General features: G+C 42.5%; 2 protein-coding genes across 3 annotated transcripts in view; one reads left to right on the top strand and one right to left on the bottom strand.

Moving 5' to 3' along the window:
* The first annotated feature begins 5 nt into the window (after positions 1–5).
* Lyrm1 (LYR motif containing 1) lies at positions 6–26,450 on the top strand. Of its 2 annotated transcripts, none has more exons than XM_070004381.1 (4): positions 6–81; positions 18,498–18,667; positions 23,919–24,011; positions 26,302–26,450. In XM_070004381.1, the coding sequence occupies exons 2-4, from the start codon at positions 18,509–18,511 to the stop codon at positions 26,416–26,418; spliced, it is 369 nt and encodes a 122-aa protein (XP_069860482.1). In that variant the 5' UTR covers positions 6–81; positions 18,498–18,508; the 3' UTR covers positions 26,419–26,450. The 2 variants fall into 2 exon arrangements, with proteins under 2 accessions (XP_069860482.1, XP_069860483.1); XM_070004382.1 differs by having other exon boundaries at positions 18,478–18,667.
* The window catches only part of Dnah3 (dynein axonemal heavy chain 3), a 216,447-nt gene continuing 206,144 nt past the window's right edge, over positions 16,148–26,450 (bottom strand). Inside the window, exon 62 of the mRNA XM_070004375.1 lies at positions 16,148–17,582. The gene's annotated coding sequence lies outside the window, so the exon portion shown is untranslated. The remainder of the gene's footprint in view (positions 17,583–26,450) is intronic.

Here is a 26,450-nt window from a genome sequence, read left to right as displayed (position 1 = left end):
GCGAAGCTCCGGGCGCCGCCTCCTCGCAGCCCTCCGGGGGCTGCCGCGCTGCGGGGTGGGGGAAGGCAGGACTGACGCAGAGTGAGTGAAGGGAGAGAGAAGCCGACTCCCGGCGCGGGGACCGGGAGGGGGGGAAGGGTTGGCTCCCCGGGGAGACCGGGATGGGGTGCGGGCGCGGCGTTGCTAGGCGACGCGCCAGTGTGACCCCAGCCTCGCGAGGGCGGCTCGGTGTCATCACCGCCGGCCTCGGGGAAGTGGCCCGTGGGTCGGCGCGGCCTGGTGTGTGTGGCCCAGCAGAGACTGGTCCGAGCCCCTCGGATCCCTGAACGTAAATGGGAGGTGCTGTGGGGCAGTTTAGGGAGCAGGGGGCTTCTAGCGGGGGGGGGGGGGCAGAGCGACCTAAATGAACCCCTGCGTGGGGGGGGGGGGCAGAGACTTTCCAAGACAGCCGGCTTCCCAACTCCCTCCATGAACACACGGAGACCCGGAGGGCACCTTCGCCCCCTCGTCATTCGCGTGCAGAAAGAGTTAACAAGTAAAACAACAAAGCCATCGGAAGGGAGAGATGCACCCGCTCCAAAAGCAAATTAACCAGAAGGCCTGGTGAAGTGTTGGGCACCGCACACCGACTGAGCGTGCGCAGGGGAAGCCACTGATCGGAGGGACACAGAGAAAGAGCTAAGTGGAGGAAAGAGCCCGTAGGCTGGGTGTTCGGGTAGGAAACCCAAAGCCACGTGGTTGAAGAAGACCCAAGCCTCCGTGCTCCGTGATAAAAATCAGAGAAGTGGCAAGAAGGCTTTTGGTGTCACTGCGGGATTTTAAATAAGTTCTCTGACCTGATTGCGTTTTTTAAAAAACCACACAGGCTACTGAGTGGAAAAGGTTGAGCCGCATTGCAGGAAAGGGGTTGGAGGCCGAGGGAAAGGTGACCATCGTGTTCAAAGGGCAGTCACTATGGAAATTACCAGAATTCTATTTTGGAGGTTGAGCTTGCAGGATTTGTTGCCAAATTGGATATGAAGTGGAATTGAATGTGAAACATGTAGGAAATGATGGAGCAAATGACTCACTAAGGGAAAACAGTTTGGGGGGAAAAAAAATCTTAGGCTCTTTTTTTTTTTTAATATAATAGTCCACATGGATGTGTTTAGAAGTTAGACAAATTAGGAAGAAACTTTTGACGGGAAATAATAAATATTGATCTGTTCCTAGAGCACTTAGAAGAGTGTGCAGATAACAAGGAGGATCACACCCTGGGACCAGTGACTCACTCCTGTGGTCCTAGCTACTCAGAAGGCTGATATCTGAGGATCAAGGTTCGAAGCCAGCACTAGAGGGAAAGTTCTAAAAGATACCAAAAAAAAAAAAACAAAAACGTGGAAAGTAGAGCTGTGGCTCAAGTGATAGAGCCTAGCCTTGCACAAAAAAAACAACAAAAAAACTTCAAGGATTGCCCCCAATCCTTGAGTCAAGCCCTAGGACCAGTACAAAAACAAAAAAGAGGAAGGTCCTTTAGATCTCATAACATTTCAGTGAGAACCCAGAAAAAAAGCAAACAAAGGAGATGTGAACCAGAGCTCCAAGAAAACAGTAACACCCCTTAAGATCCTGAATAATGAGACTCAAGGTCATACTTAGTGAGACTCATCCTTAAAAGTCACTTGTATATCTTTTCTCCTCCCTCTCCCAGCTGTCAATGCTCTGGGGCTTGTGCACAGGTAAATGTGTGTCCACTATAAAAAAAAAAATCTGTGGGGCTGGGAAGTTGGCTCAGTGGTAGAGCGCTTGCCTTGCATGCCTGAGGCCCTGGGTTCGATTCCTCAGCACCACATAAGCAAAAAGAAAAAAGCCAGAAGTGGTGCTGTGGCTCAAGTGGTAGAGCGCTAGCCTTGAGCTGAAGTGCTGAGGGACAGCGCCCAGGCCCAGAGTTCAGGCCCCACGACTGGACCCCCCCCCCCCAAAAAAAAAACACCAAAAAAAAAATCTGCTTTCTTTGGTAAATATTTATTTACATGTCTGTCTTCCCAATGGACTATCTCTTCTTTGTGTCTTTTCAGCTGCTAAGTAGTACTGAGCCTTGCTGGGCAGGAACACAATGTTCATAAAGTATCAGCACTGAATTCAATAGCTTATGACAAAGAGTTTTTTGTCCCTGCTACTGCTGCTGATACCACACAATACGGTCAGTCACTTAATATATTGGAAATGGTATGAGAAAAAGACTCAGAAGGTCTGGGTTTCCATCTTAGACTGACAGCAGCCTCGGATAAGTCCCTTTTCTTCTAGTTGAAATGGTTGGCCTAAATTAGAAGTTGCAAATTGGCAAGACAGATGTTGCCTACAAACATATTGCTTGGCCCACAAAGTGATTTTATGCTTGTTTATTTGTTTGGTTTTGAAGTCTTACATTTACTTGCCAGCATGTAAAAACTGGCACATCAAAAATCAGATTTGGCTTTATTTGAAAAACCAGACAGTCTGGGCTGGGAAGGTGGCTCAGTGGTAGAGCGCTTGCCTTGCATGCATGAGGCCCTGGGTTCGATTCCTCAGCACCACATAAGCAAAAAGAAAAAAGCCGGAAGTGATGCTGTGGCTCAAGTGGTAGAGCGCTAGCCTTGAGCTGAAGAGCTGAGGGATAGCGCCCAGGCCCAGAGTTAGGCCCCACGACTGGACCAAAAAAAAAACAGACAGTCTGATAGTACTAGCTTAATATTCCTAGAGGTTCTTAAAATTTTTTGGGGGGGGCCCGATCGCGGGGCCTGCACTCTGGGCCTGAGCGCTGTCCCTTAGCTCTTCAGCTCAAGGCTAGCGCTCTACCACTTGAACCACAGCGCCACTTCTGGCTTTTTTCTTTTTGCTTATGTGGTGCTGAGGAATCGAACCCAGGGCCTCATGCATGCAAGGCAAGCACTCTACCACTGAGCCACCTTCCCAGCCCCTCCTAGAGGTTCTTATGCAACAGCAGTCACCTAGAGCTGAAGTTACTTGTCCTTTCCCGGTGGTTTACGCCCTACTGGAATAACCCCCGTGGATATATGATGCCCTTTTTTTTCAGTTTTTATTTTTATTTAGCGTTAGTCCTGGGGCTTAAACTCAGTGCCTAGGAGCTGTCCCTGAGTTTTTCTGCTTAAGGATGGCATTCTACCACTTGAGCCACAGCTCCACTTCCATCTCTTTTGGTAGTTAATTTTCCTGCCCTGGTTGGCTTCAATCTATGATCCTCAGAACTCAGCCTCCTGAGTAACAAGGATTACAAACATGAGCCCCTGGCACCTGTCTAGAGCTAGTCTTGAGGAACTTGAGTGTACTCTTAAGTGCTAATCATTCCCCACATGTAAAAATAGACAGTCATTGATTGCTTCTACTCTCAAGAAAGTCTAGTCAGGAGCTCCAGTGCCTCTGCATAGATTGCCTGTATCATTTGGTAATGTTCCAGTGTTCTGAAGATGTGGCCCCTTGCTCAGAGTACATAGTTGGATGCTACAGAGCTCTAACTCTGGCTCTTATTGCCAAAGACCTTTTATAGTTTCCTAATCCATGTTCTTAGAAGATCATTACAAAGCATGAGTTTAAATTGGTGTTTTGGCTCTCTCTTGTTGAAGATCCTGGCAGGATGTCATGAATGACTGATCTCTAGCCATTTGCCTCTTTTCATCTCTTCTCCTACATCTTTTTTTTTTTTTTTTTTTTGGGGGGGGTCCGGTCGTGGGGCCTAAACTCTGGGCCTGGGCACTGTCCCTCAGCTCTTCAGCTCAAGACTAGCGCTCTACCACTTGAGCCACAGCGCCACTTCCAGCTTTTTTTCTTTTTGCTTATGTGGTGCAGAGGAATCAAACCCAGGGCCTCATGCATGCAAGGCAAGCACTCTACCACTGAGCCACCTTCCCATCCCTTCCTACATCTTTTTTTTTTTTTAATATATTTTTATTGTGAAAATACTGTACAGAGGGGTTACAATTACATGGGTAAGATAATGAGCACATTTCTTATCAAGCATTGTAGCCTCCTGCTTTGTTTCCCCTTCCCATCCCTTCATATCCTCCCCCTCCCCCCGCCCCCCCCATCAAAGTTGTACAGTTCGTTTTTCAACATAACGACTTGTACATCTCATTGTTGCAATGGGTCCTCCTGTATCCCTGCTTTAACAATTTGTTTTTTCCCTTCCCCTCCACATATACCAACATCATATATAGTGAAAGCAGGGGTTGTACCATCCTTCCTACATCTTTTATAATGCCTACTTCCTCTGATTGATTCTTGTCTTTGTTTCTTGAAGTATACTACTAAGGAAATATGTTTACATTCTTTTAAATTGAGGGAACATAGCTTGATTTCTATTTAGGATTATTTCTGTCCCTGAGTTGAAAAATAGCTTTATATCTATTGGCTTATATGGGCTAAAATAATCTGATTGAGATTCCTCCTATACAAGGATAATCTTGTGTGTGCTCCAGTACCGATAAATAATACACAAATGGTTTCCAATGTAATTATTTGACTCATGATTTCTCAATTTTACAATGATGTGAAGATGATATCCATTCACTAGAATGGAATACATGGAATTTTCATTTTTTCCTAAGCTGGAAATAAGTAATGCAATACTTTGTCCTAGAGCTAGCCAACAGCCACAAGACACAACATGAGAGCGAACAACCAAGACTATGGTGTTTGGTAGGTTATGTAAATTAAATACTTTTTCTACTGAAGATGTTTTCAATTTATGTAGTAGAACATCTGTCTAGCAAGTGCAATGCCCTGAGTTCAGATCCTCCTCTCACCAAAGAAGAAAAATGTTTTCACCTTAAAAGGGGGGAAACTGGGCATTGGTGACTCACATAATCCTGTAATCCTAGTTACTCAGGAGGCTGAGATCTGAGAATCACAGTTCAAACTTGCCTGAGCATGTCCATGAGATTCTTATCTCCAATTAACCACCAGAAAACTAGAAGTGGCTCTATGGCCCAAAGTGGTAGAGTACTAGTCTTGAGCAAAGAACTCAGGGCAGTGGCCAGGTACTGAATTTAAGCCCCACAACCAACTCAAGAAAAGGAGTTGGGGAGACCTGTACCAGTGCAAGTTGCTAATAAATCTGTATTTAGAGTGAGTGTTTTATCTCCTATGATCTTTTTTGGGAATACTTTTCTATAAAAGTTTTTCATGTATTGATATTTTGATTTTGTCCCTCTGAAAAGTTTCTCCTATTACAGGGTCTGGCCCAATTTCATTTCCCTGAAAAAAAAAATACTATTCTCTTTGTACACCATATTGTTGTTCCTTTTCATGTTAAAAAGATGCTGTTCCAAGATGGGTGCCACACCTATAATCCTGTTACTCAGGAGGCTGAGTTCTGAGGATCAAGGACCCAGCTCGGGCAGGAAAGTCCATTAGAATGTTATCTCCAATTAAGCACCGGAAAAGGCAGAAGTAGAGCTGTGGTTCAAGTGATAGAATGCTAGCTAGCCTTGAGTAAAAAAGCTCAGGGGCAGTGCCCAAGCCCTGAGTTCAAGCCCCAGGACTGGTACCAAAAAGGAAGATACTGTTTCAGATAAAAGCTATCATATGATTAAGTATATCTCATAAGCACAACCTGAGATTTGCAAAACTGTATGCCATCAACACTAATAATCTAAGACTGGAAACAAGTACATGGTGTGTGCGTGTGTGTGTGTGTGTGTGTGTGTGTGTGTATACATATACATACATACATATGTATATGTACCTCAGTCTGAGTCTTGATAGGAGGGAAGGATAGGGAATCAGGGATATATGGAGCATAGTTTGACTGGAAGGTTATTTGATTACTTATGATATTGATGACAATATATGCCAAATACAAGTATATACAGCTATATAAGTATAATCTAGGAGAAAGGCATACTGAAAAATAAACAAGAAGATATTAAAAAATGTAAAATAGGGGGCTGGGAAGGTGGCTCAGTGGTAGAGCGCTTGCCTTGCATGCCTGAGGCCCTGGGTTCGATTCCTCAGCACCACATAAGCAAAAAGAAAAAAGCTGGAAGTGGCACTGTGGCTAAAGTGGTAGAGTGCTAGCCTTGAGCTGAAGAGCTGAGGGACAGTGCCCAGGCCCAGAGTTCAGGCCCCACGACCAGACCTTCTCCAAAAAAATTGTAAAATAGAAAGGAAGGCCTGGTCATGTCTTTGGTGTTGGCACATGCATTCTATTTCCAGTAAGAATGCACTGTGGTTTGAAGATAGCAGTATTTTCAACAAGTTATTTACTCATACTGAAGAACAATAGCCCTTTGCTGTACAGGGATTATTAATGATCAGAGGGAAACAGCTTTAGGAAAATCCATTACTACCAAAAAGCAATGAACTCACCAACAGGCTACACATTTCCCTGTTCTGCAGACAAAACTTATCATAGAAAAAAGAGGCCCACTCTTCCTCCTATTCAACTATTTAACTCCTAGTGCTAAAGCCTTCACTAGAATATCTTATGAATAACCTTTACAAATCTGAAGGAAGTTCTGTCCTTACTCTAGATTACATTTTAAGAAACAGGAGCTTAGGAGTTGCCCAATAGAGTGGTTAGGGTTCAAACCCAGGTCTGTCTACCCACTAATTCATTTTTTTGTATTATATCCTTACCAATGTAGAAAATTTAAAAAAATTTAAATGCCTCAAATCAAGAGAGACATGCTCTTCTCTGCTATTCAGGGCTCAAAAAAAGTCTAATTGCTTTGTCATTAAGACTATTTCAGAAGCTCATACTTATATATAGATATATAGATGTACACCTATAATCCTAGCTACTCAGTAAGCTGAGATCTGAGGAACCAGATTTGAAGCCAGCCTGAGCACACAAATCCAAAAGACATTTATCTTCAGTTAACCAGTAAAAAGCAAAATACGGAGGCATGACTGAAGTGGTAGAGTGCTAGCCTTGAGTGAAAAAGCTGAAAATGAGAGATCCTAAATTCAATCCCCAGAACCAGGAGAAAAGAAAGAAAGAAAAAAGCCAGGCATAAATGGCTCACACCTGTAATCCTAGCTACTCAGGAGTCTAAAATTTTAGGATCACAATTTGAAGCCAGCCTAGGCAGGAAAATCCATGAGACTTATCTCCAATTAACCAGCAAAAACAAGTTGAGCTGTGGCTCAAGTGGTAGAGCACCAGCTTTGAGCAAAAAGCTTGGTCAAGGCCCTGAGTTCAAACCTCAGGACTGGCAAAAAAGAAAAAGAAAAAAAAAGTGCATTTCAGCATTTGTTTCCTAGAATTGTTCCAAGTGATGAAAACTAAACTGTAATATCCTGAGTTAGTTTTAACCTTTGAACAGTGGGTTCAATGGACCTTATTTCCCAAAATAAAGATAATATTTTCCAAGAAAAAAAAAAGTTCCATTTTTCTCTGTATTTGATTCTGTTTCCCAAAACATATAGCATTGCAGTCCAGTCATCACATCCTAACTGATCTTAAAAGAAGTGAGGATTGTTGGGCTGGAAATGTAGCTTAGTGGTAGAGCGCTTGCCTTGCATGCATGAAGCCCTGGGTTATATTCCTCAGTACCATATAAACAGAAAAGGCTGGAACTGATACTGTGGCTCACATGGTAGAGCACTAGCCTTAAGCAAAAGAAGCTCAGTACCCAGGCCCTGACTTCAAGCCCCAAGACAAAAAAAAAAAAAGATTGTATTAAACATTCAGAGAATTAATTCGTATTTTTAAGGGCTCTAGATCTTAATTGGGAATCCTGCCCCAAATACTATTATGTATATATCCCAGGATGATGACCAGAGTGTAGTAAACAAAACTTAGTCCCAGTCTTCTTTCCCTCCCTTCTCCCCCATCACATATACACACAGTGAAAGAAGAAAGGTAGGTCGGGGCTGGGAAAGTGGCTCAGTGGTAGAGCACTTGCCTTGCATGCATGAGACCCTGGGTTCCATTCCTCAGTACCACATAAGCAGGGGGAAAAAAAGTCGGAAGTGGCGCTGTGGCTCAAGTGGTAGAGCGCTAGCCTTGAGCTGAAGAGCTGAGGAACAGCGCCCAGGCCCAGAGTTCAGGCCCACGAACAGACCCCCAAAAAAAAAAAAAAAATTTTAAAAGAAGAAGAAAGGTAGGTCAAAAATCAAGTACAATACACTTATGGTACTTAGGACAACACATACCTGGAACACTGATCCATTCCCTAGTTTAAAAAAGAGATTCCCAGGGCTGGGAAGGTGGCTCAATGGTAGAGCGCTTGCCTTGCATGCATGAGGCCCTGGGTTCGATTCCTCAGCACCACATAAGCAAAAAGAAAAAAGCCAGAAGTGGTGCTATGGCTCAAGTGGTAGAGTGCTAGCCTTGAGCTGAAGAGCTGAAGGACAGTACCCAGGCCCAGAGTTCAGGCCCCATGACCAGACCCAAAAAAAAAAAAAAAAAAAAAGATTCCCAGGCTGGGAAGGTGGCTCAGTAGAAGAGTGCTTGCCTTGCATGCATGAGGTCCTAGGTTCCATTCCTCAGCACCACAAGCATAAAAAGCCAGAAGTGGCACTATGGCTCAAGTGGTACAGTGCTAGCCTTGAGCTGAAGAGCTGAGGGACAGCACCCAGGCCCAGAGTTCAGGCCCCACAACGGACAAAAAAAATTTTTTAAAAAAGGGACTCCCTCAAGAAATAATGGTAGGGCCGGGCACCAGTGGCTCAAACCTGTAATCCTAGCTACTCAGGAGGCTGAGATCTGAGGAGCACAGTGCAAAGCCAGTCCTGGCAGCAAATACCGTGAGACTTTATCTCCAATAAACCACTCAGAAAACCAGAAGTGGCTCTGTGGCTCGAGTGGCAGAGCGCTAGCTTTGAACTGAAGAGCTAAGGGACAGCACCCAGGTCCAGAATTCAAGCCCCATGACCGACAAAAAAAAAGAAGTAGTAATGGTAGCCAAAGGATGAGAAACCACAGATGTACAAAGAAAGGATATTTCATATTCATATGGCAAGAAGAAGGGACCTAGATCTAAGGAGAGAGCCTAGCACTTCAGCCATGCCTCAGCCTAGTTTTTTACTGTCTATTTTGGAGACAGTGTTATGAAAACTTTCCTGCCTGATTTGTCTTTGAACTAAGATACTCAGGATCTCAGCTCTCCGAGTAGCTCAGATTATATACATGAGCTACCAGTGCCCAGCTTTTCTGTCTCTTTTGCTTGTAGCAGTTTTTCTTCAGTAGAAGGCAAAGCCTCATGAGAGTACCACATTTGGAATTTTTACATTCCTGAGACCAAAGTCATACTTCTATAAATTTCATCTAAGGAAAGGGAATTTTCATCTCCTAAACTTCCTGCTGCAGTGAGCTTTCCAAAGAAGGTGGGAAATGGTTCCAGAGGGAGAAAGAAGGGTGAAGTAGATGAGGCTATATTACTAGCCATCTTTCCAGTAACCTCCTTTAAAACTAGATTGGTATATAGCAAAGGCTGAATGTCTTACAGTATGTTCTGGGAGTCTCTCCAGACCTCCTCACTTACTTTCATCCTTTACAGCCTACTGAAAGGTGACTGGGAATTTATGGGAGGATTTTTGGTGATGGTAGTGGTAGTATTGATGGTGTGTGTGTGTGTGTGTGTGTGTGTGTGTGTGTGTGTGTGTGTGTGTGTGTGTGTGTGTGTGTGTGTGTCTGTGTCTGTGTGTCTGTGTGTGTGTCTGTGTGTGTGTGTGTGTGTGTGTGCTGTCCTACGGGGTGTGTGTGTGTGTGTGTGTGCTGTCCTACGGGGTGTGTGTGTGTGTGTGTGTGTGTGCTGTCCTACGGGGTGTGTGTGTGTGTGTGTGTGTGTGTGTGTGTGTGTGTGTGTGTGTGCTGTCCTACAGCTTGAACTCAGTGCCTACTCACTGTCTCTGAGATTATTTGCTCAAGGTTAGCGCTCTACAACTTGAGCCACAGCTTCACTTCCAAGTCTGTTTGGTTTTTTTGTTTTGTTTTGTTTTTTGGATCCAGTCGTGGGGCCTGAACTATGGGCCTGGGCACTGTCCCTCAGCTCTTCAGCTCAAAGCTAGTGCTCTACAACTTGAGCCACAGCATCACTTCTGGCTTTTTTCTTTTGCTTATGTGGTGCTGAGGAATCGAACCCAGGGCCTCAGGTATGCAAGGCAAGCACTCTACCACTGTGCCACCTTCCCAGCCCCACTTCAAAAGTTTTCAGTGGTTAATGGGAGAGAAGAGTCTCACACTTTCCTGTCCAGTCTGGCTTTGAATTGTGATTCTTAAATCTCAGCTAGTTGAGTAGCTGGGATTATTGACCTGAGCCATGAGTGCCCAGCTTGCTTTTTTGTTGTTTGTTCGTTTTAAGATTGTTTACTGTTCATTTTGAGCCCCCATTACTGGTTCCAGTAATGGGGTCAGACAAAAATAATCATCCAACTTAATGGGAGCTCTTCTTGATCCAGTTTCATGTTAATTCATTAGGTAGCATTAGCCAAGACTCAAGGTTCCCTACTATAAGGGTAATAGTGGAATCATAAGTAATTATGATATATTTAATCCCAGCACATTTTAAAATATGTAAATCAGAGCCGGGTGTGGGTGGATCACACCTACCTACTCAGGAGGCTAAGATCTGGGGATTGTAGTTCAAAGCCAACCCAGGCAAGAAAGGCCGTGAGACCCTTATCTTCAATAAACCACTCAGAAAACCTCAAGTGGCACAGTGGCTCAAGTGGTAGAGTGCTAGCCTTGAGCTGAAGAGCTGAGGGACAGCACCCAGGCCCAGAGTTCAAGCCCCATGACCAACAATAACAATAAAAAAAATGTAAATCAGGCCATGTTACTCCAACTTCCTTAAAATGTGCCAATCAATGTCTTCTTTTTTCTCTAGATTCTAAACTGCTTTCCAAATCCACCCTCCCAGTGGATATTGGATTGCATTAATGTGTGGCCTCCCCTTCCCCACAGACTCTGGCTGTATCTGTTGCTTCCTATCTGGGAGCCTTTGACTGTTCCCTTTTCCTGTATTATCCTCCATTTACAGTCCCCTTCATTGCATTCAAGGCTCAGTTCAGTCACTGACCACCCAAAATAACTCCCATCTAAAATGAACTCTAAACTCAACTTTGGGACATAACGCATTAAGGGAATCTTCTCCCAAATGGGTCAGAAGCCAAAATATACCAGCAGCAACCTGCATCAGCCTTTTTTACATGGTAAGCACTGAATAAAGAGTTTACTTTTAGAACTTGGCTTATGATGCTGTCTAGGGGTGGACAGATTTGTTTTCTCTAACCATACAAAAACTAAAAGGCAAGTGCTTAAGATAAACTAAGTTTATTTGAAGGTGAAAGGAAAGCTATGAAAAAAAGTAGCGAGGTTCTTCATCAGGCAAGCGCCCCAAAGAGGAGTCCAATGGAGTCCTCTTGGATGGCAATTATTAGCACAGAGCTCCTCCCTTAGCTCCTTCCCTGGGCTTTGTATGGATTGTTTGATGATGGCGTGTACATGCACTGCCATGGCTCTTTCCATTGGTTCAGTGGGCATCCAGGACATTATGGGAAGAAAAAGCATTTGACCAAGAGCCTGAAGCACTATAGGAACAAAAACTGCCATGGGAAGGTAGCTGGGAAGGGCTGGGAAGGTAGCTCAGTGGTAGAGCGCTTGCCTTGCATGCTCAAGGCCCTGGGTTCGATTCCTCAGCACCACATAAGCAAAAAGAAAAAAGCCGGAAGTGGTGCTGTGGCTCAAGTGGTAGAGCGCTAGCCTTGAGCTGAAGAGCTGAGGGACAGCGCCCAGGCCCAGAGTTCAGGCCCCATGACTGGACCCAAAAACAAAAACAAACAAAAAAAAAACTGCCATGATGGAACACATTATTGACTGACGGATATTATATCCACCACCTTTTATCCCTATCTACTTAAGAGTTCCCCTTTCTCTGGCTCTCATTTATATATGAGGTGTAATTTTAGGACAAGAACACAGCTTCCAGTCACAATTATTTTCAAGTATACCCGATGCTTTCCTTATTCTGGGATTTGAGTGATAAAGAGCAAAACGTACCAAGAAGCGTCAGTGTAGAACTTTTGACTGTAAAAATTCCATAGTAGCCACTTGTCCTATAAACAACTAGATATTTCTGATACTGCCTGAGGGAAATTCCTAATATCCCCCACTACAAGGAATCAACCCCTGAAACTGCGAAGGAAAAAGGCTGCCAGGTCTTGAATTAACCCTAAAAGAAATTAAGGTTGATTTCAAGCTATTAATCCCATAGGAAAACCTGGTACTGGTGACTCATGCCTGTAGTCTTAGCTACTTAGGATGCTGAGATCTGAGGATAGAGGTTCAAAGCCAGCCTGAGCAGAAAAGCCCATGAGGCTCTTATTTCTAGTTAATCACCAAAAAGCCAAAAATAGAGCTGTGGCTCAAATGATAGAATACCAGCCTTGAGCAAAAAGCTCAAGTACTGAGTTCCAGACCAAATCATGGCATGCATACACACACACACTCATACACACACTCATGCACGCACGCACACACACATGGGAGGAAAACTGGGGAAAAGGCACTAAATGAGTTGCATTCTAAGGATAAAGACAAAAATCTAAACCGAAAAGGAAAAGGCCTTATACTTGCTTGGCTGGCACTCTACCACTTGAGCCATGCTGGTTATTTTGAAGATGGGAATCTTGAAGATTTTATTACTAGTGCTGGTTTCAAACCTGGAATAGCTAGGATTATTCATGCCCAACTAGAAAAAAAAGCCTTACTTAAAAAAAACACAACTGTGACTGATTAAATTTCTAGAATCACAAGTTTTCTGTAGCACATGATACTTTCAGTCACACAGCAAACATTCGTTGAATTTTGATTATGTACCTTTCTAATTCAGCAGTCAATGCAATAGATTTAGTAACTGTACTGGGGGAAAACTGACATTAATGAATCAGTACTTGGGCAATGAGAGCTATGAAGAACAACTATCAAGAGCTACTACAGAAGGCTCAACCAAGAGACCTAATCCAGCCTGTATGGCTAAGGAGGGTGAAGGACAAGTAGAAGTTGAGTAAGTTAAAAAGGTCAGGAAAAAGGGTCTGGCATTGGATTTACACCCCTAAAGCAAGAAGATAATGATTTTTAAAAGAAACTGAATGAAACCCAGTAAGAAAAAAACAAAAGAAGCATTTTCTTTATTAGGCCTTTTCTCTTAAAAGTTGGAAGGAAGTAGTCCTATTTTGGCGCCAGTCTTATGTTTATAGCCTTGAATGGTGAAGACAACTTTAATCCTTCTCTTTCAAAATCTGTAGAACTTGGGTTTTCTGGGTCATGTGGTATCAGAGAGACATCACCTATCTCCCCTTCAGAATAATTTTCAAAACAATTGCACACTAAAGGGTTTTGAATATAGTCCTATTAAGTATCAATAGTTAGTACTGCTTATTAAGTAACCTAATTGTAGGGCTTGAGTATTGTGTGTGTGTGTGTGTGTGTGTGTGTTTATGTGTGTACATGCGTGTGCGCGTGCACCTACACTTACACCAGTCCTGGGATTTAAACTCAGGGCCTGGGTGCTGTCCCTAAGCTGCTTCAAGGATAGGGCTCTACCACTTGAGCCATAGCACCACTTCTGGCTTTTTCTGCATTGTTAATTGGGTATGAGTATCACATACTTCCCAGGCTGGCTTTGAACCCCCATCCTCAGATCTCAGCCACCTGAGTAGCTAGGATTACAGGTAGGAGTCACGGATGACTGGCATGATCAGAGTTCTTAAGAGTAGCAGAAGAAAACCAGCTAAAGTCAGGAGAAATTTGCTGTGGTTCTAATATGCTTGACCTTCACTTTCCTCTGAAAGTGTCTCAAAGTTAAAGAAGTGTTTGTTAATGACAAGGAAGTGAAGCATTAATAGATATTACTGTCCCTCACAGGAACTGACTCATGGTTTCAAATAAAACCATGGAGTCTTAGGAAGAGCCAGAAACTCAGAAACATGTTTCCTTACCAGGAAAAAATAGCATCTCATCTGGGCTTTTATTACGCATGATGTTTTGTATTGGTTTTTATTCAGTCCTTTCATGAACCTTTTTTTTATCTGTAGCATGCATCCTAAACCTCAGAATTGGCATATACCTTTGATCCTGTTTACTTTTGATTTGGGTGAAGTAGTGATTTCAGACTTTTCATTAAATGGTTAAGCTTTATTGCTCAAGAAAGATCAACAGGGTCAGGACAAGCAGGAGGGGCAATCATCTTCAAAGGAGTTTTTTGTAAAGTGAACTCCTCTTGGGTCCTCCTGCCAATTCTCATTGTCCTGTAGCTGTTGAGATGCACATTTACTCATGATCACTGGAAGCAAATTCCAAGTAGTTGTATGCATCTCCTGGGGCTCACATTTTCAAATGGCAGTAAGTAGCCACCTCCCTGATCCTGATAAGCCTATTTGAGGAAAACCTAGGACTCAGAATGACATGCCCAGGTGCTTGACCCTGCTACTTGCTAATCAAATATTTCCCTTCTTAACTGATCCTCTATCAAAACACTACCAAAAGTCTAAGCAGAATACTCCAGTGGTGGGTTCCCCACCCCACTCTATTTTTCCTGAAGTTTTAGATGTAGAAATGTTAATAGTAAAGAAATAAGCTAAAGTTCTGCATAAGTTAAAAAGGAAAGCATCTAATGCCTACCAATAGGATAGGCAAGCATGTGGGTATGTCTTCATACAGCAGTGAAACTGAGATAGAGCTAGATTTAGCAACATGGCTGAATCTTACAAACATGATGGGCAAAAAAATGCAAGTTGTAGAATTCATGAAAACTTTTTAAATCTACAAAGCAATAATATTTAAGGTAAATTGTGAAAATGCATGACAATAAATGACATTCAAGATAGAGTTCTTTTGAGAAAGGAGGAGGGGGTAGAGGTTTTCAAGTGTAAATATAATTTGTTCTTTAAGGTTTGTTGTGAATAAGGGATTGCTCCAAATGTTTTAGTATCTGAAATGTTTTATGACCAAAATTAAGATAACAGGAATTTTACTTTTCAAAAAGATAGCCTGAAGGACTATTACTTAGGTCAGTTCTCATTTAGCTAAACCCTCTGGAATTAAAGCTAGTATTTCGGAATAAAGTCCTAGAGGGGGTCATAAGATCTTCAGTCATCAGAGAGGTTTTTCAGTCATACTTACAGGGCTGTTCTTTTTTTTTTTTTTTTTTTTTTGGGTCATGGGGTCTGGGCCTGGGTGCTGTCCCTCAGCTCTTCAGCTCAAGGCAAGCACTCTACCATTTGAGCCACAGCGCCACTTCTGTTTATGTGGTGCTGAGAAATGGAACCCAGGGCCTTTATGTATGCAAGGCAAGCACTCTACCACTCAGCCACCTTCCCAGCCCACAGGGCTGTTCTTATTGGGCAAGAAGGTAGACACTTTGGGGAAATGTTGTCTAAAAGATTATGATGAGAAAAAAAAAAACAACCAATGGGTTGGAGGCATGGCTTACTTGGTAGAGCACTTAGCCAATGAGTGAAAGCAGCCTGTTATTGGACCAAGGAGGGAAAAAGAGAAGGATTATGGGGAACTAGTAGAGAAGTTAAGACCTCACAGCTTCTGTGTAGAGCTGAGCCTGCATGTATTCATTTTGTTTGACCTGCATGATGCTCACATTTTCAAAGTAATTATTTGGTGTTTGTTTTTTTTTTAATTTAATATGAGAATTTAGGTTGCCATTGTTTGGTTTCTTTTGTTGGTTGGTTGTTTTGTTTTTTGCTTTTCGGTGCCAGTCCTGATGCTTGAACTCAGGGCCCAGGTGCTGCCTATGAGCTTTTTCATTAATGGTTGGTACCCTACTATTTGTGCCACTTCCAGCTTTTTTCTGGTTAATTGGAGATAAGAGGCTCAAGGACTTCCCTGTCCAGGCTGGCTTTTAACCATGATCCTTAGAGCTCAACCTACTAAGTAGCAAGGATTACAAGCATGAGCCACCAGTGCCTAGCACCTGCCTCCTATTCTTAAGCTATCGGGAAATCTACAATAACAACAACAACAAAAATGAGAAAGGGATTGGTTAGAGCACTAACCAATGATTGAAAGTATTAGGTACTGAGTTCAAGCCCTGACCAGTAAAAAGGGAAGGGGGACTGACATCTAGAAGCCTTCATTTCTACATGATGGCAGCTAACTAGAACTGAGTTCTGTTATCTTTCAGAGATGTGTCCTGTTCAGTCCCTAGCCAGCCAAGTTCCCTCATTTATACTGTCTTTCAGCTCTGGAAGACACTTGAGTTTGTGATCTGTGCTAAATCCTAGTTCTTTTTTTTTTTTTGGTCAGTCATGGGGCTTGAACTCTGGGCTTGGGCGCTATCTATCCCTCAGCTCTTCAGCTCAAGGCGAGCACTCTACCACTTGAGCCACAATGCCACTTTCTGTTTTCTAATGCTTTATTGAAGATAAGAGTCTCACAGAGTTTCCTGCCCAGGCTGGCTTTGAACCACGATCCTCAGATCTCAGCCTCCTGAGTAGCTAGGATTACAGGTGTGAGACACCAGCTCCCAGCTAAATCCTAGTTCTTAATTAGAATATGCCTTCTCTAGACATTCGTTTAGTGATAGAATTTTACTGGAATACCTACTAAAAGCATTCTGGTAAGAATCATCTCAAGCTACAAGGGAGATTAAAATTTGGGGATCACAGTATCAGGCCAGTTTGGGCAGAAACATCCACAAGATTGCATCTCCACAGAGGGAAGGTAGATGTAGTGGTGCAGCTGCCTGTGATCCTACCAACAACAGGAAGCTTAGAATAGGTACATCATGTCTCAGGTGCATACTGTGGCTAGAAGTAACTAGGGAAAAACAGAGCTGGAAGCATGGCTCAGGTGGTAAGAGTATGAACCCCAGGATCACTTTTTTAAAAGTGGGGGGAAGGAAGAGGCAGGGTGCCAGTGGCTCACACTTTATTTTATTTTTTTGTCACTCGAGGGGCCTGAACTCTGGGCCTGGGCACTGTCCCTCAGCTCTTCAGCTGTAGACTAGCACTCTACCACTTGAGCCTCAGCTCTGCTTCTGGCTTTTTCTGCTTATGTGGTACTGAAGAATTGAACCCAGGGCCTCATGTATACAAGGCAAGCACTCTACCACTGAGCCACCTTCCCAGCCCCTCACACCTTTAATTCTAGCTATTCAGGAGGCTGAGATCTGAGGATCGTGATTCAAAGCCAGCCCAGGCAGGAAAGTCAGTGAAACTCTTATCTCCAATTAATCATACACAAAAAAGCTGGAAGTGGAAGTGTGGCTCAAGTGGTAGAGCACCAGCCTTGAGCAAAGCTTCTCAGGGATAGCACTCAAACCCCAAGTTCAAGTCCCAGAACCAGCACAAAAATAAGAAAAAGAAAAGAAATTCCCAGTGTTAGGTAGGTGTGGTGGGCCCGCCTATAACCCAAGCTGTTTGGGAGGTGAATCTGTAATCTTATTAGGAGGCTGAGATCTGAGGACTGCAGTTCCAAGTCAGCCCATGAGACGAAGTGGTTTGAGGCCAACCCAAACAAAAATTGAGACTTCATTTCACAGTCAGCCAAGTGTGGTGATGCATCTGTAATCCCATCTGTGTAGGACACATAAGTAGAGGATCATACTCCCAGAGCATCTTGTGAAAAAAACATGAGACCTTACCTAAAAATAAAGAAAAAAAATTTTGTTAACTGGAAACATGGCTCAAACTAGCTACCCAGTAAGTGTAAGGCCCTAAGTTCAAACCAGTATCAGCAAAAATAAAAAGTGCCAGTATTTCTATTATACTGATCTAGAAATATTACCCAACAGAGCTGTTGAAAAAGAACAGTTATTTCTGGACTAGACATCTGTGTGTGTGTGTGTGTGTGTGTGTGTGTGTGTGTGTGTGTGTGTGTGTGTGTGTGTGTGTGTGTGTGTGTGTGTGTGTGTGTGTGTGTGTGTGTGTGTGTGTGTGTGTGTGTGTGTGTGTGTGTGCCTGCTCTCGCACACACACAAACATGCATGCCCAAGCATGCCAGTCCTGGGCTTTGAACTCAGGGACTACAGCACTGTCTCTCAGCTTTTTTGCTCAAGGCTAGCACTCTACCACTTGAGCCAGAGCTCCACTTCTGGCTTTTTGGTACTTTATTGGAGATAAGAGTCTCATGGATTTTCCTGCCTGGGCAGGAAATCCTCACATCTCAGCCTCCTGAGTAGCTAAGATTACAGGCATGAGCCACCAGAGCCTGACCTAATTAAACATCTTGTTGTTGTTGTTGTTGTTATTGTTTTGGTCAGTTCTGTGGCAGGAACTCAGGGCCTGTGTACTGTCTCTGAGCTCTTTTTTACTCAAGGCTAGCATTCTACTACTTTGAGCCATAGCCCCACTTCCTGTTTTTGAGTGGCTAATTGGAGTTAAGATTCTCATGGGGACTTTTCTGCCCAGGCTGGCTTCAAACTGAGATTCTCAGATTTCAGCCTCCTGAGTAGCTAGGATTACAGGCATGAGCCACCTGTGCCCAGCTAAATCTTGATTTTAAATAACACATACTATCAAATTACATTTTTGTGCCAGTTTTCCCCTGTCTATTATAGCGGGTCTGAAGATGACCACAGCAACACGACAAGAAGTCCTTGGCCTCTATCGCAAAATTTTCAGACTTGCAAGGAAATGGCAGGCAGCATCAGGGCAGAAGGAAGACACCATGAAAGAAAAACAGTACATACTCAGTGAAGCCAGAACGCTGTTCCAGAAAAACAAAAACGTAAGTAAGCCCAGATTGGCAGCTCCAGGAGGAGAGGAGTTTCTTGTGTGTGTTCCCCTCATTTCTATCTGGGATGGGGAAGACTGAACCTCACAAATCACAGAAGCAGAGCATGAGACAGGAAGGGACCCGCACATAGCTTAGCTAGCTAGTATGTCTCTCTTCATTTATTCCTGGTCTCAACCCATCTAGTATGTGGCTCTTCCTCCTCAGAAGACCTCTTCAGAGCCAGTTGACATAAGTCAAATCAAAAGAGTTTCAAAGGAATTGCTATTTCTCACATTCTATGTCCATTGCCAGCCATTTCCCACAAGGAAGGGGCATGGTAAAAAGGTTTTCCATTGAAAAGGACTAAGCCACCAAATATAAACCTACTCAGAGGGGGAAAAAAAAGACTATGATGAAGACACAGAGTTCCTTTGTAACTTAGCTTTGAACTCAAGCCTCTTTTGCTAGCAGAGTGAGGTTGTCCTCTGGGACCACAAAATTGGGTAAAATGGCACCCCATTAGCTAATTTGATAGAACTGAATACCAGACACCAGGGAGCCAGCCTTGACCCCTCCCAGCAAACCATAAAGCACTAGCTGTTAGTCTCCTAGGAAGACGGCCTGGCATTAAGCATGAAGGAAGCTTTCAGAGCCTAACTTGTGTTCAGCCGGTTCTCATCTCATTGATTCATTTCCATCACAGTTCCCTTGTGAAACCTCCGAACAATTGATTCCCACTACTTTTGGCTACCTTTTCCATATTTCTTCCCACTATCTTAAGAGTTCTCTGAAAGTCAGCCTCTTTATGCTGAGGCCACTTCTGAATACCTTAGCATTGGACTCTGACCAACTCCTTAAAGGCCCTCACTTCAGCCTAACAGCTCAAAGCAGAAGAAGCCACTTGTCTATACAAGCTCCTTGCAAGCTCACCATTTCGTGTGTGTGTGTGTGTGTGTGTGTGTGTGTGTGTGTGTGTGTGTGTCTACACACATGCATACATTGGTGCTGAGGCTTGACCTGTGTGTGTGTGTGTGTGTGTGTGTGTGTGTGTGTGTGTCTACATACATGCATACATTGGTGCTGAGGCTTGCTTGACCTGAGGGCCTGGACGCTGTCCCTGAGCTTTTGTGCTCAAGGCTAATATTCTATCACTTGAGCCACAGCTCCACTTCAGGCTTTTTGGTGACTAACTAGAGATAAGAGTCTCACAGACTTTTCCTGCCCAGGCTGGCTTTGAACCTCAATTCGCTGATCTCAGCCTCCTAATTAAGTAGGATTACAAGTGTGAGCTACTGATACCCAGCAAGCTTGCCTATTTCTGTCCTAGTTTCTCTTTTCACTCTGAAACTCTCTTTTTCATTCAACAAATAAACAAATGTCTGGGGATATAAAATGAGCAAAACCATGACAGCATCCCTTGAAGTTGTTTCAGAAATAAACATTGTAATTGAGACAACTGCTACCACACAAACTCCTTAAATACATTCCCTTCTCTGAATCCCTAACTTCAAAGGAAGTTTATTCTTCTCACCTTTCTCCAGCTTCTCCAAACTTACTCTGCTCCTACCATAGACTATGCTTGCCCAACTAGATTTTATATACCCACAAGGTCTTTAAACAATTCTCTGAAAAAAGAAATAAAGTACTACTGCTGCTATTTATTTTTCTCATTCTTTAACAATGTCTATTTTGGACCAGGTCTGGTGGTACATGCATGTAGTCTCAGCTACTCAGGAGGCAGAAATTGTATCATGGTTTCAAGGCCCTCTTGGGCAAAAGGTATTAAGACCCTGTTTCAAAACAAGCCAGGCATGGTGGTGCCCACTTATAGCCCCAGATACTTGGGAGTCAGGAAGTAGGATTGCAATCCAGAAACGATCCCTGCATGAAAACATGAGGCCTTATCTGAAAACTAAATCAAAAGAACAGAGGGCAAAAAATAAAAGAACAGAGGGCAAGGCTCATGTGTAGAGCACTTGCCTAACAGAGCTAAGGCCCTAAATTCAATCCCCACTACCACAGAAAGTTTATTTTGTAATGTATATTATGAACTAATTAGTGCAATACATGCACGTGGTCCCTGACTTACGGTAGATGACTTATTTAATTTTTGAGCTGGTCCTGGGGCTTGGACTCAGGGCCTGGGTACTGTCCCTGAGCTTTTGTGCTCAGTGCTAGTACTCTACTTGAGCCACAGCTCTATTTTTGTTGATTAATTTGAGATAAGACTCTAGGCTTTTCTGCCCAGACTGGCTTCAAACTATGAGCTTTAGATCTCAGCCTCCTGAGTAGCCAGGATTACAAGTGCCCAACTGACTTTTTTTTTTTTTTTTAACTTTACAATGGGGCAGTAGCAATAAACAAACATTCCATGGAAAAAGTCTGAATCTTGAAACTTCAAACAGTTTATTAGCTTTATGCTAGATGATTATAAACTGTAGAATAATGCAAGCATTTTGAGCATGTTTAAGGTAGTCGGGGCTAAGCTATGATGTTTGATAGGTTAAATGTATAGTATTAAAATTTTAATTTATAATGAGTATATTGGAACATGTTCCCATTATTAGTCAAGGAGCATCCATAATTTATAAATTCAAACATTCCCAAATCAGTATAAGTACATATATGTTGGAGCAATGGGCTCTGAATTTTTTTTTTTTTTGGTTGGTCATGGGGCTTATCTTCTGGGCCTGGGTGCTGTCCCTCAGCTCAAGGTTAGCACTCTACCACTCCAGTTTTCTGGTGGCTAATTGGATATATGAGTCTCACACACTTTCCTGCCCTGGCTTGCTTTGAACTGCAGTCCTCAGATTTCAGCCCCCTGAGTAGCTAGGATTACAGGCGTGAGCCACCAGCACCTGGATCTCCGAGATTTTTTATTGAAAAAAAAAATGGGTGATAAAATTTTGAGGTTTCTAAGCTATTGGTCGTACTCTTCTTCTTTGTTTTATATGTTGGGATTGCCATTCTACACACAGACTCAGTTCTTGGATAGACAGTATCTTATACTTTTCTAGCAGATCCCCAAGAGACCTGCCTTGCAGTTTTCACTCATAAACATTCACAAATACTTGAACTTTGGTTGACCTCTAGGAAACCTTTCTTCAGTTTTGTTGCTTCTTTCAATTTCGTGGCGGCCATCTATTGTGAACTCTACAGCAGTCTCCAGCAGCCATTACCCTCATTGATTATATGTCACTGTGCCTTTTCTATAGCTTCAAGCATCAGAGTTGTTCTGCATAGGTGGTATCTTTGATAGCTGAAGGCAGAGACAATATGTCCTGCTGGGTGCTGAGGATATCATGGGATGTGCATAGTAAACCTTTGCTGGATTACTTGCCTACGAACAATTTAGTTTTTACTATTGCAGAAATCCTTCCTTTGCCTCTGCTTGGACTAGTCAAGGGTGAGTCAAGGGAGGTATATGTACCACTGATGCTACATTAAATTATTTGGGGTGCAGAGAGGAGGTACATTGGTTTATATATATATATATATATATATATAATTTTATGAAATTATAGTATAATAATATATGCTATATATACATAATATATGTACTCATTTTAGCACATATTAGAAAAAGAATGTCAGATGCGAATTTTACAATTGCTATTCCTGAGAAGAGAATCTATTTAAAGGAAAACTTTATACCAGGTGCTGATGGCTTCCACTTACAATCTTAGCTACTCAAGAAGCTGAGACCTGAGGACCTCAATTCAAAGCCAGACTAGGCAGGAAAGTCCATGAGACTCTTATCTCCAGTACACTACTCAGAAAAAGCCGTAAGTGACACTGTGGCTGCAGTAGAGCACTAGCCTTGGGCAAAAGCAGCTCAGGGATAGCATCCAGGCCCTGAGTTTGAGCCCTAAGACTGGCAGGAAAATAAAAAAGAAAAACTAATATTAATACAAGTAGTATGTAAATAGCACAAAAAATTATGCTCATGAATGGCAAATGTGGAGTATATAGCATTACGTTGGTTCAGATGGACAAGTAGAGCCCCAGACCTCTCAGCCCTGTCTGTTAGGGGCTTTTTTCCCAGTTCCTCAAGTCATCATAAGCAGTTTCTTTCTTTCTTTTTTTTTGTCGGTCATGGGGCCTGAACTCTGGGCTTGGGCGCTGTCCCTGTGCTCTTCAGCTCAAGGCGAGCACTCTACTGCTTGAGCCACAGCGCCACTTCCCATTGTCCAAAGCTATCTCCTTAACTGCACATGAGAACATGGAAATATATTCCTAATATGACTGGCACAGCAATACCTTCTGAGAAGCACAGAGTCAATAAGTTGACCTTTGCCCCAAGGGACTCAGCTGCAGTTCCTTGTGTTGCTGTTCCTGGAACTCCAAGAGGCTCCAAAGGATAGAAACTTCTTGTGGTTTCAGAGCGACACAGGCTCAGGCTTCACTGTGGTTGTCATCTAGAGCTGATGTAATCCTAGCTCAACTTTGAGGACTTCTGGCAAACTCAAAAATCCACCTGTCAATTTTCCATCCTTAGGATGACCCTTTCTCCCCTTTAGAATCAACTTTTTTGCTTCTCTGCTTAAAAGCAGATTACCACAATTCGACTAACTTAAACTTTGACTACTATAAAATTGAATGCAAACTTTAGAAAGTAACTCGAGAATATTGTCACATGTAGAAGTCATGACTTAGACTCTTTGTCCTTAGCAGTTCTCTAAGAATTCATCTTTTATATGTATTTCCAGATGAGCCAACTTTTTTCTCAGAAGGTTCTTTAGCAGAATTGTTTATAATGGCCAAAGATTGGAAATAACTTACATATCCCATCAGTAAGCAATTGGTTAAACGATAATAAAACCTAATGCTGGAATTTTGTATAGCTTTTAAAAATGTAAGGTATGAAGTAGAGAGAGCTTCAAGTTATGTTAGTGAAAAAGGAGGCTTCAGAACAAAATGGGCATTATGTGTAAGAACAAGAAGAAAGCTGTGTATGTATATATGGGCTTATGTATGGATAAACTATCCATGGAAGGACACATAACTGCTGATAAATTGAGAAGGGAATCTAGAATACGAGATAGGAGGGACACTTACTTATTACTTTATTACCTGTTGTACTATTCTTTTACCATATATGTATATTGCCTGAGTTTTAATATTAAATTGATTTAGAGTTTTCAGATTACCAATATTTAACTTAGTAGCTAGTGAGATGAAAAAGTTTAAGAAAACGTATACCTATACTTGTGTACCATTAGAAAGATGCTTAAAAACCTCACTTGTTTTTCCCTTCTAATAGCTCACAGACATAAACCTGATTAAACAGTGTATAGATGAATGCACTGCCAGGATTGAAATTGGACTGCATTACCAGATTCCTTACCCAAGACCAGTAAGTGTTGACTCCTGTAGGTGGTGGGTACCTAGCCTGTTCAGCCCAGTTGTTTCTAAGAAGGTATCAAGAGGGCTAGTGCTTATTGAGAAGCCTAGAACTACAATAAGAGGTAGACTGGGGTTGCCTTCATGTACCACTGCCCATCGTCACAAACTGAGGTACCAAAGAGTGTCTGATTCCTCCTTCTGTATGGCTTTCCCACATGTGAAGAGAAAACAAGCTCCTCTTTATATAGATTTCTCTTTTGACCTTCACCTTTTGTTTTGTTTTGTTCTTTTGTGCTGGTATTGGGGCTTGAACTCAGGGCCTGGGCATTGTTGCTGAGCTTTTTTTGCTCAAGGCTAGCACTCTAACACTAGAGCTACAGCCCTACTTCCAGATTTGCTGGTTAATTAGAGATAAGAGTCTCATGGACTTTCCTGCCCTGGCTGGTTTCTCAGCCTCCTGAATAGCTAGGATTATAGGCACTTGGATATTTTCTTTATCCTCTTATTGTTACTAAAATAATAAAGTTATAACATTAAAGGAATATATAAAATAGAAAACAATTATCAAAAGCTCTATGTGCGAGTAACCACCATAACTTCTATTCCAACAGAAGAAATTACCAATTTTTAATTCTTTGTAGTAATTTGATATTATATTGGCTCATTCTATTCATCTGGTCCTACTAATGTTTGTGTGATATACATTTTTTATATATGTGAGATTCTAGGTATAGTATTTTATTGTCTTCTTATAATTTACTGCATCTTATCTTTGTGTATGGCTCTACTTCCATTGACTGTGGTTATAAAAATGTACCATTATGTTGGCCAGAGCTCTCCAGAAAAACAGAATAGGTTGTATACATCTAGCTATAGATATGGATGTATCTAAGTATATGTAAAAGATTATGTAGAATTGGCTTATGCAGTTATGGAAGCTGAGAAGTAGCAGGAGAAAGCCCCTATCTTAATGCAATCTGAATCTGAAGGCATAAGAACCAAGAAGGTTGGCAAAAATCCAGTCTGAGGACAGCTGGATGATAAAATGTCTCAGCTTATATAAGGTGGTCAGGAAACAAAAGGAATGAATTCTCCCATTGCTCTTGTGTTCTGTTCAGGCCCTCAATGGATAGGAAGATGGCAATCTAAAGTCCACTATGCCAGGCACTGGTGGCTCACACCTACTACTTGGGAAGTTGAGAGCTGAAGATCACGGTTCAAAGCCAGTCAGGGAGGAAAGTCCAAAAGACTCATCATATCCAATTCAGTTCCAAAATGATGGAAATGGAGCTGTGGCTCAAGTGTTAGAGTGCTTGCCTTGAGCAAAATGGCTCAGGGACAGCACCTAGAACCTGAGTTCAAGCCCCACTACTGACAAAAAAATAAAAGTCCAGGGCTGGGAAGGTGGCTCAGTGGTCAAGTGCTTGCGTTGCATGCATGAGGCCCTGAGTTCAATTTCTCAGCACCACATAAGCAGGAAAAGCCAGAGGTAGTACTGTGGCTCAAGCGGTAAAGTGCTAACCTTAAGCTGAAGAGCTGAGGGACAGGGCCCAGGCCCAGAGTCCAAGCCCTACCACTATCAAATAAATAAATAGTCCACTAATTCAAATGCTAATCTCAACTAGAAATACCTTCACAGGTTTAATCTGAGCCAATCAGACTGGCACATATAATTAAATATCACAGCCATAGTATTACTACTTTGGTAGGTATTTTAAGTTAGTCCCAACTTTCCTCTCTGCACCAAACATCTTTTCGTACAGTTTTTTCTCTCCCTCCTTTAGATTTCATCTTGCTGTGTGACCTGTGGTCACTATTTTGCTCCATGAATTAGATTCTGGGTTCCAATCACTTAATGTATAATCTTAGTTAGTGTATAACTTCTTTGATTCTTCATTTTTTTCATCTATAAATATTGAAATTATCCCTTATGAGATTATAAAGATCAATAAATACAAGGATTGCAAATGTTAGTGAGTCAGGGATAGCCTTAACACTCAGTAGATGGAAAATCTTCAGTGAATTTAATAAGCTTCAGCCATGAGTTGTGGGGCTTGAACTCGGGGTCTGGGCGCTGTCCCTGAGCTCTTTTGCTCAAGGCTAGCACTCTACCACTTTGAGCCACAGCTCCATTTCCAGTTTTCTGATGGTTAATTGGAGTTTCACGGACTTTCCTATTCAGACTGGCTTTGAACCGAGATTTCTCAGATCTCAGCTTCCTGATTAGCTACGATTATAGGCATGAGCCACCAGCACCTGGCTCAAGTATGATTCTTAATACCATCATTGTCTTTATTCAGATTCATCTGCCTCCAATGAGCCTTACACCACTACAAGGCCGAGGACTTCGAACCCAAGAGAAACTGAGGAAACTTTCCAAACCAGTATATCTCAAGTCTTATGATGAAGTTTCTTAACCCAGAAGATACTTGTTTCTGCAAATGATGAA

Source organism: Dipodomys merriami, unplaced genomic scaffold (assembly GCF_024711535.1).
Source record: "Dipodomys merriami isolate MVZ:Mamm:240054 unplaced genomic scaffold, mDipMer1.0.p SCAF_62, whole genome shotgun sequence".
NCBI classification, from domain to species: Eukaryota; Metazoa; Chordata; class Mammalia; order Rodentia; family Heteromyidae; genus Dipodomys; species Dipodomys merriami.
This window is presented reverse-complemented; position numbering and strand designations above follow the sequence as displayed.

Coding starts and splice junctions, on each gene's coding strand:
- Lyrm1 (XM_070004381.1), top strand. CDS start 18,509: ATGACCACAGCAACACGACAAGAAGTCCTTGGCCTCTATCGCAAAATT. Junction 18,668..23,918: donor TGTTCCAGAAAAACAAAAAC/GTAAGTAAGCCC, acceptor CCCTTCTAATAG/CTCACAGACATAAACCTGAT. Junction 24,012..26,301: donor AGATTCCTTACCCAAGACCA/GTAAGTGTTGAC, acceptor GTCTTTATTCAG/ATTCATCTGCCTCCAATGAG.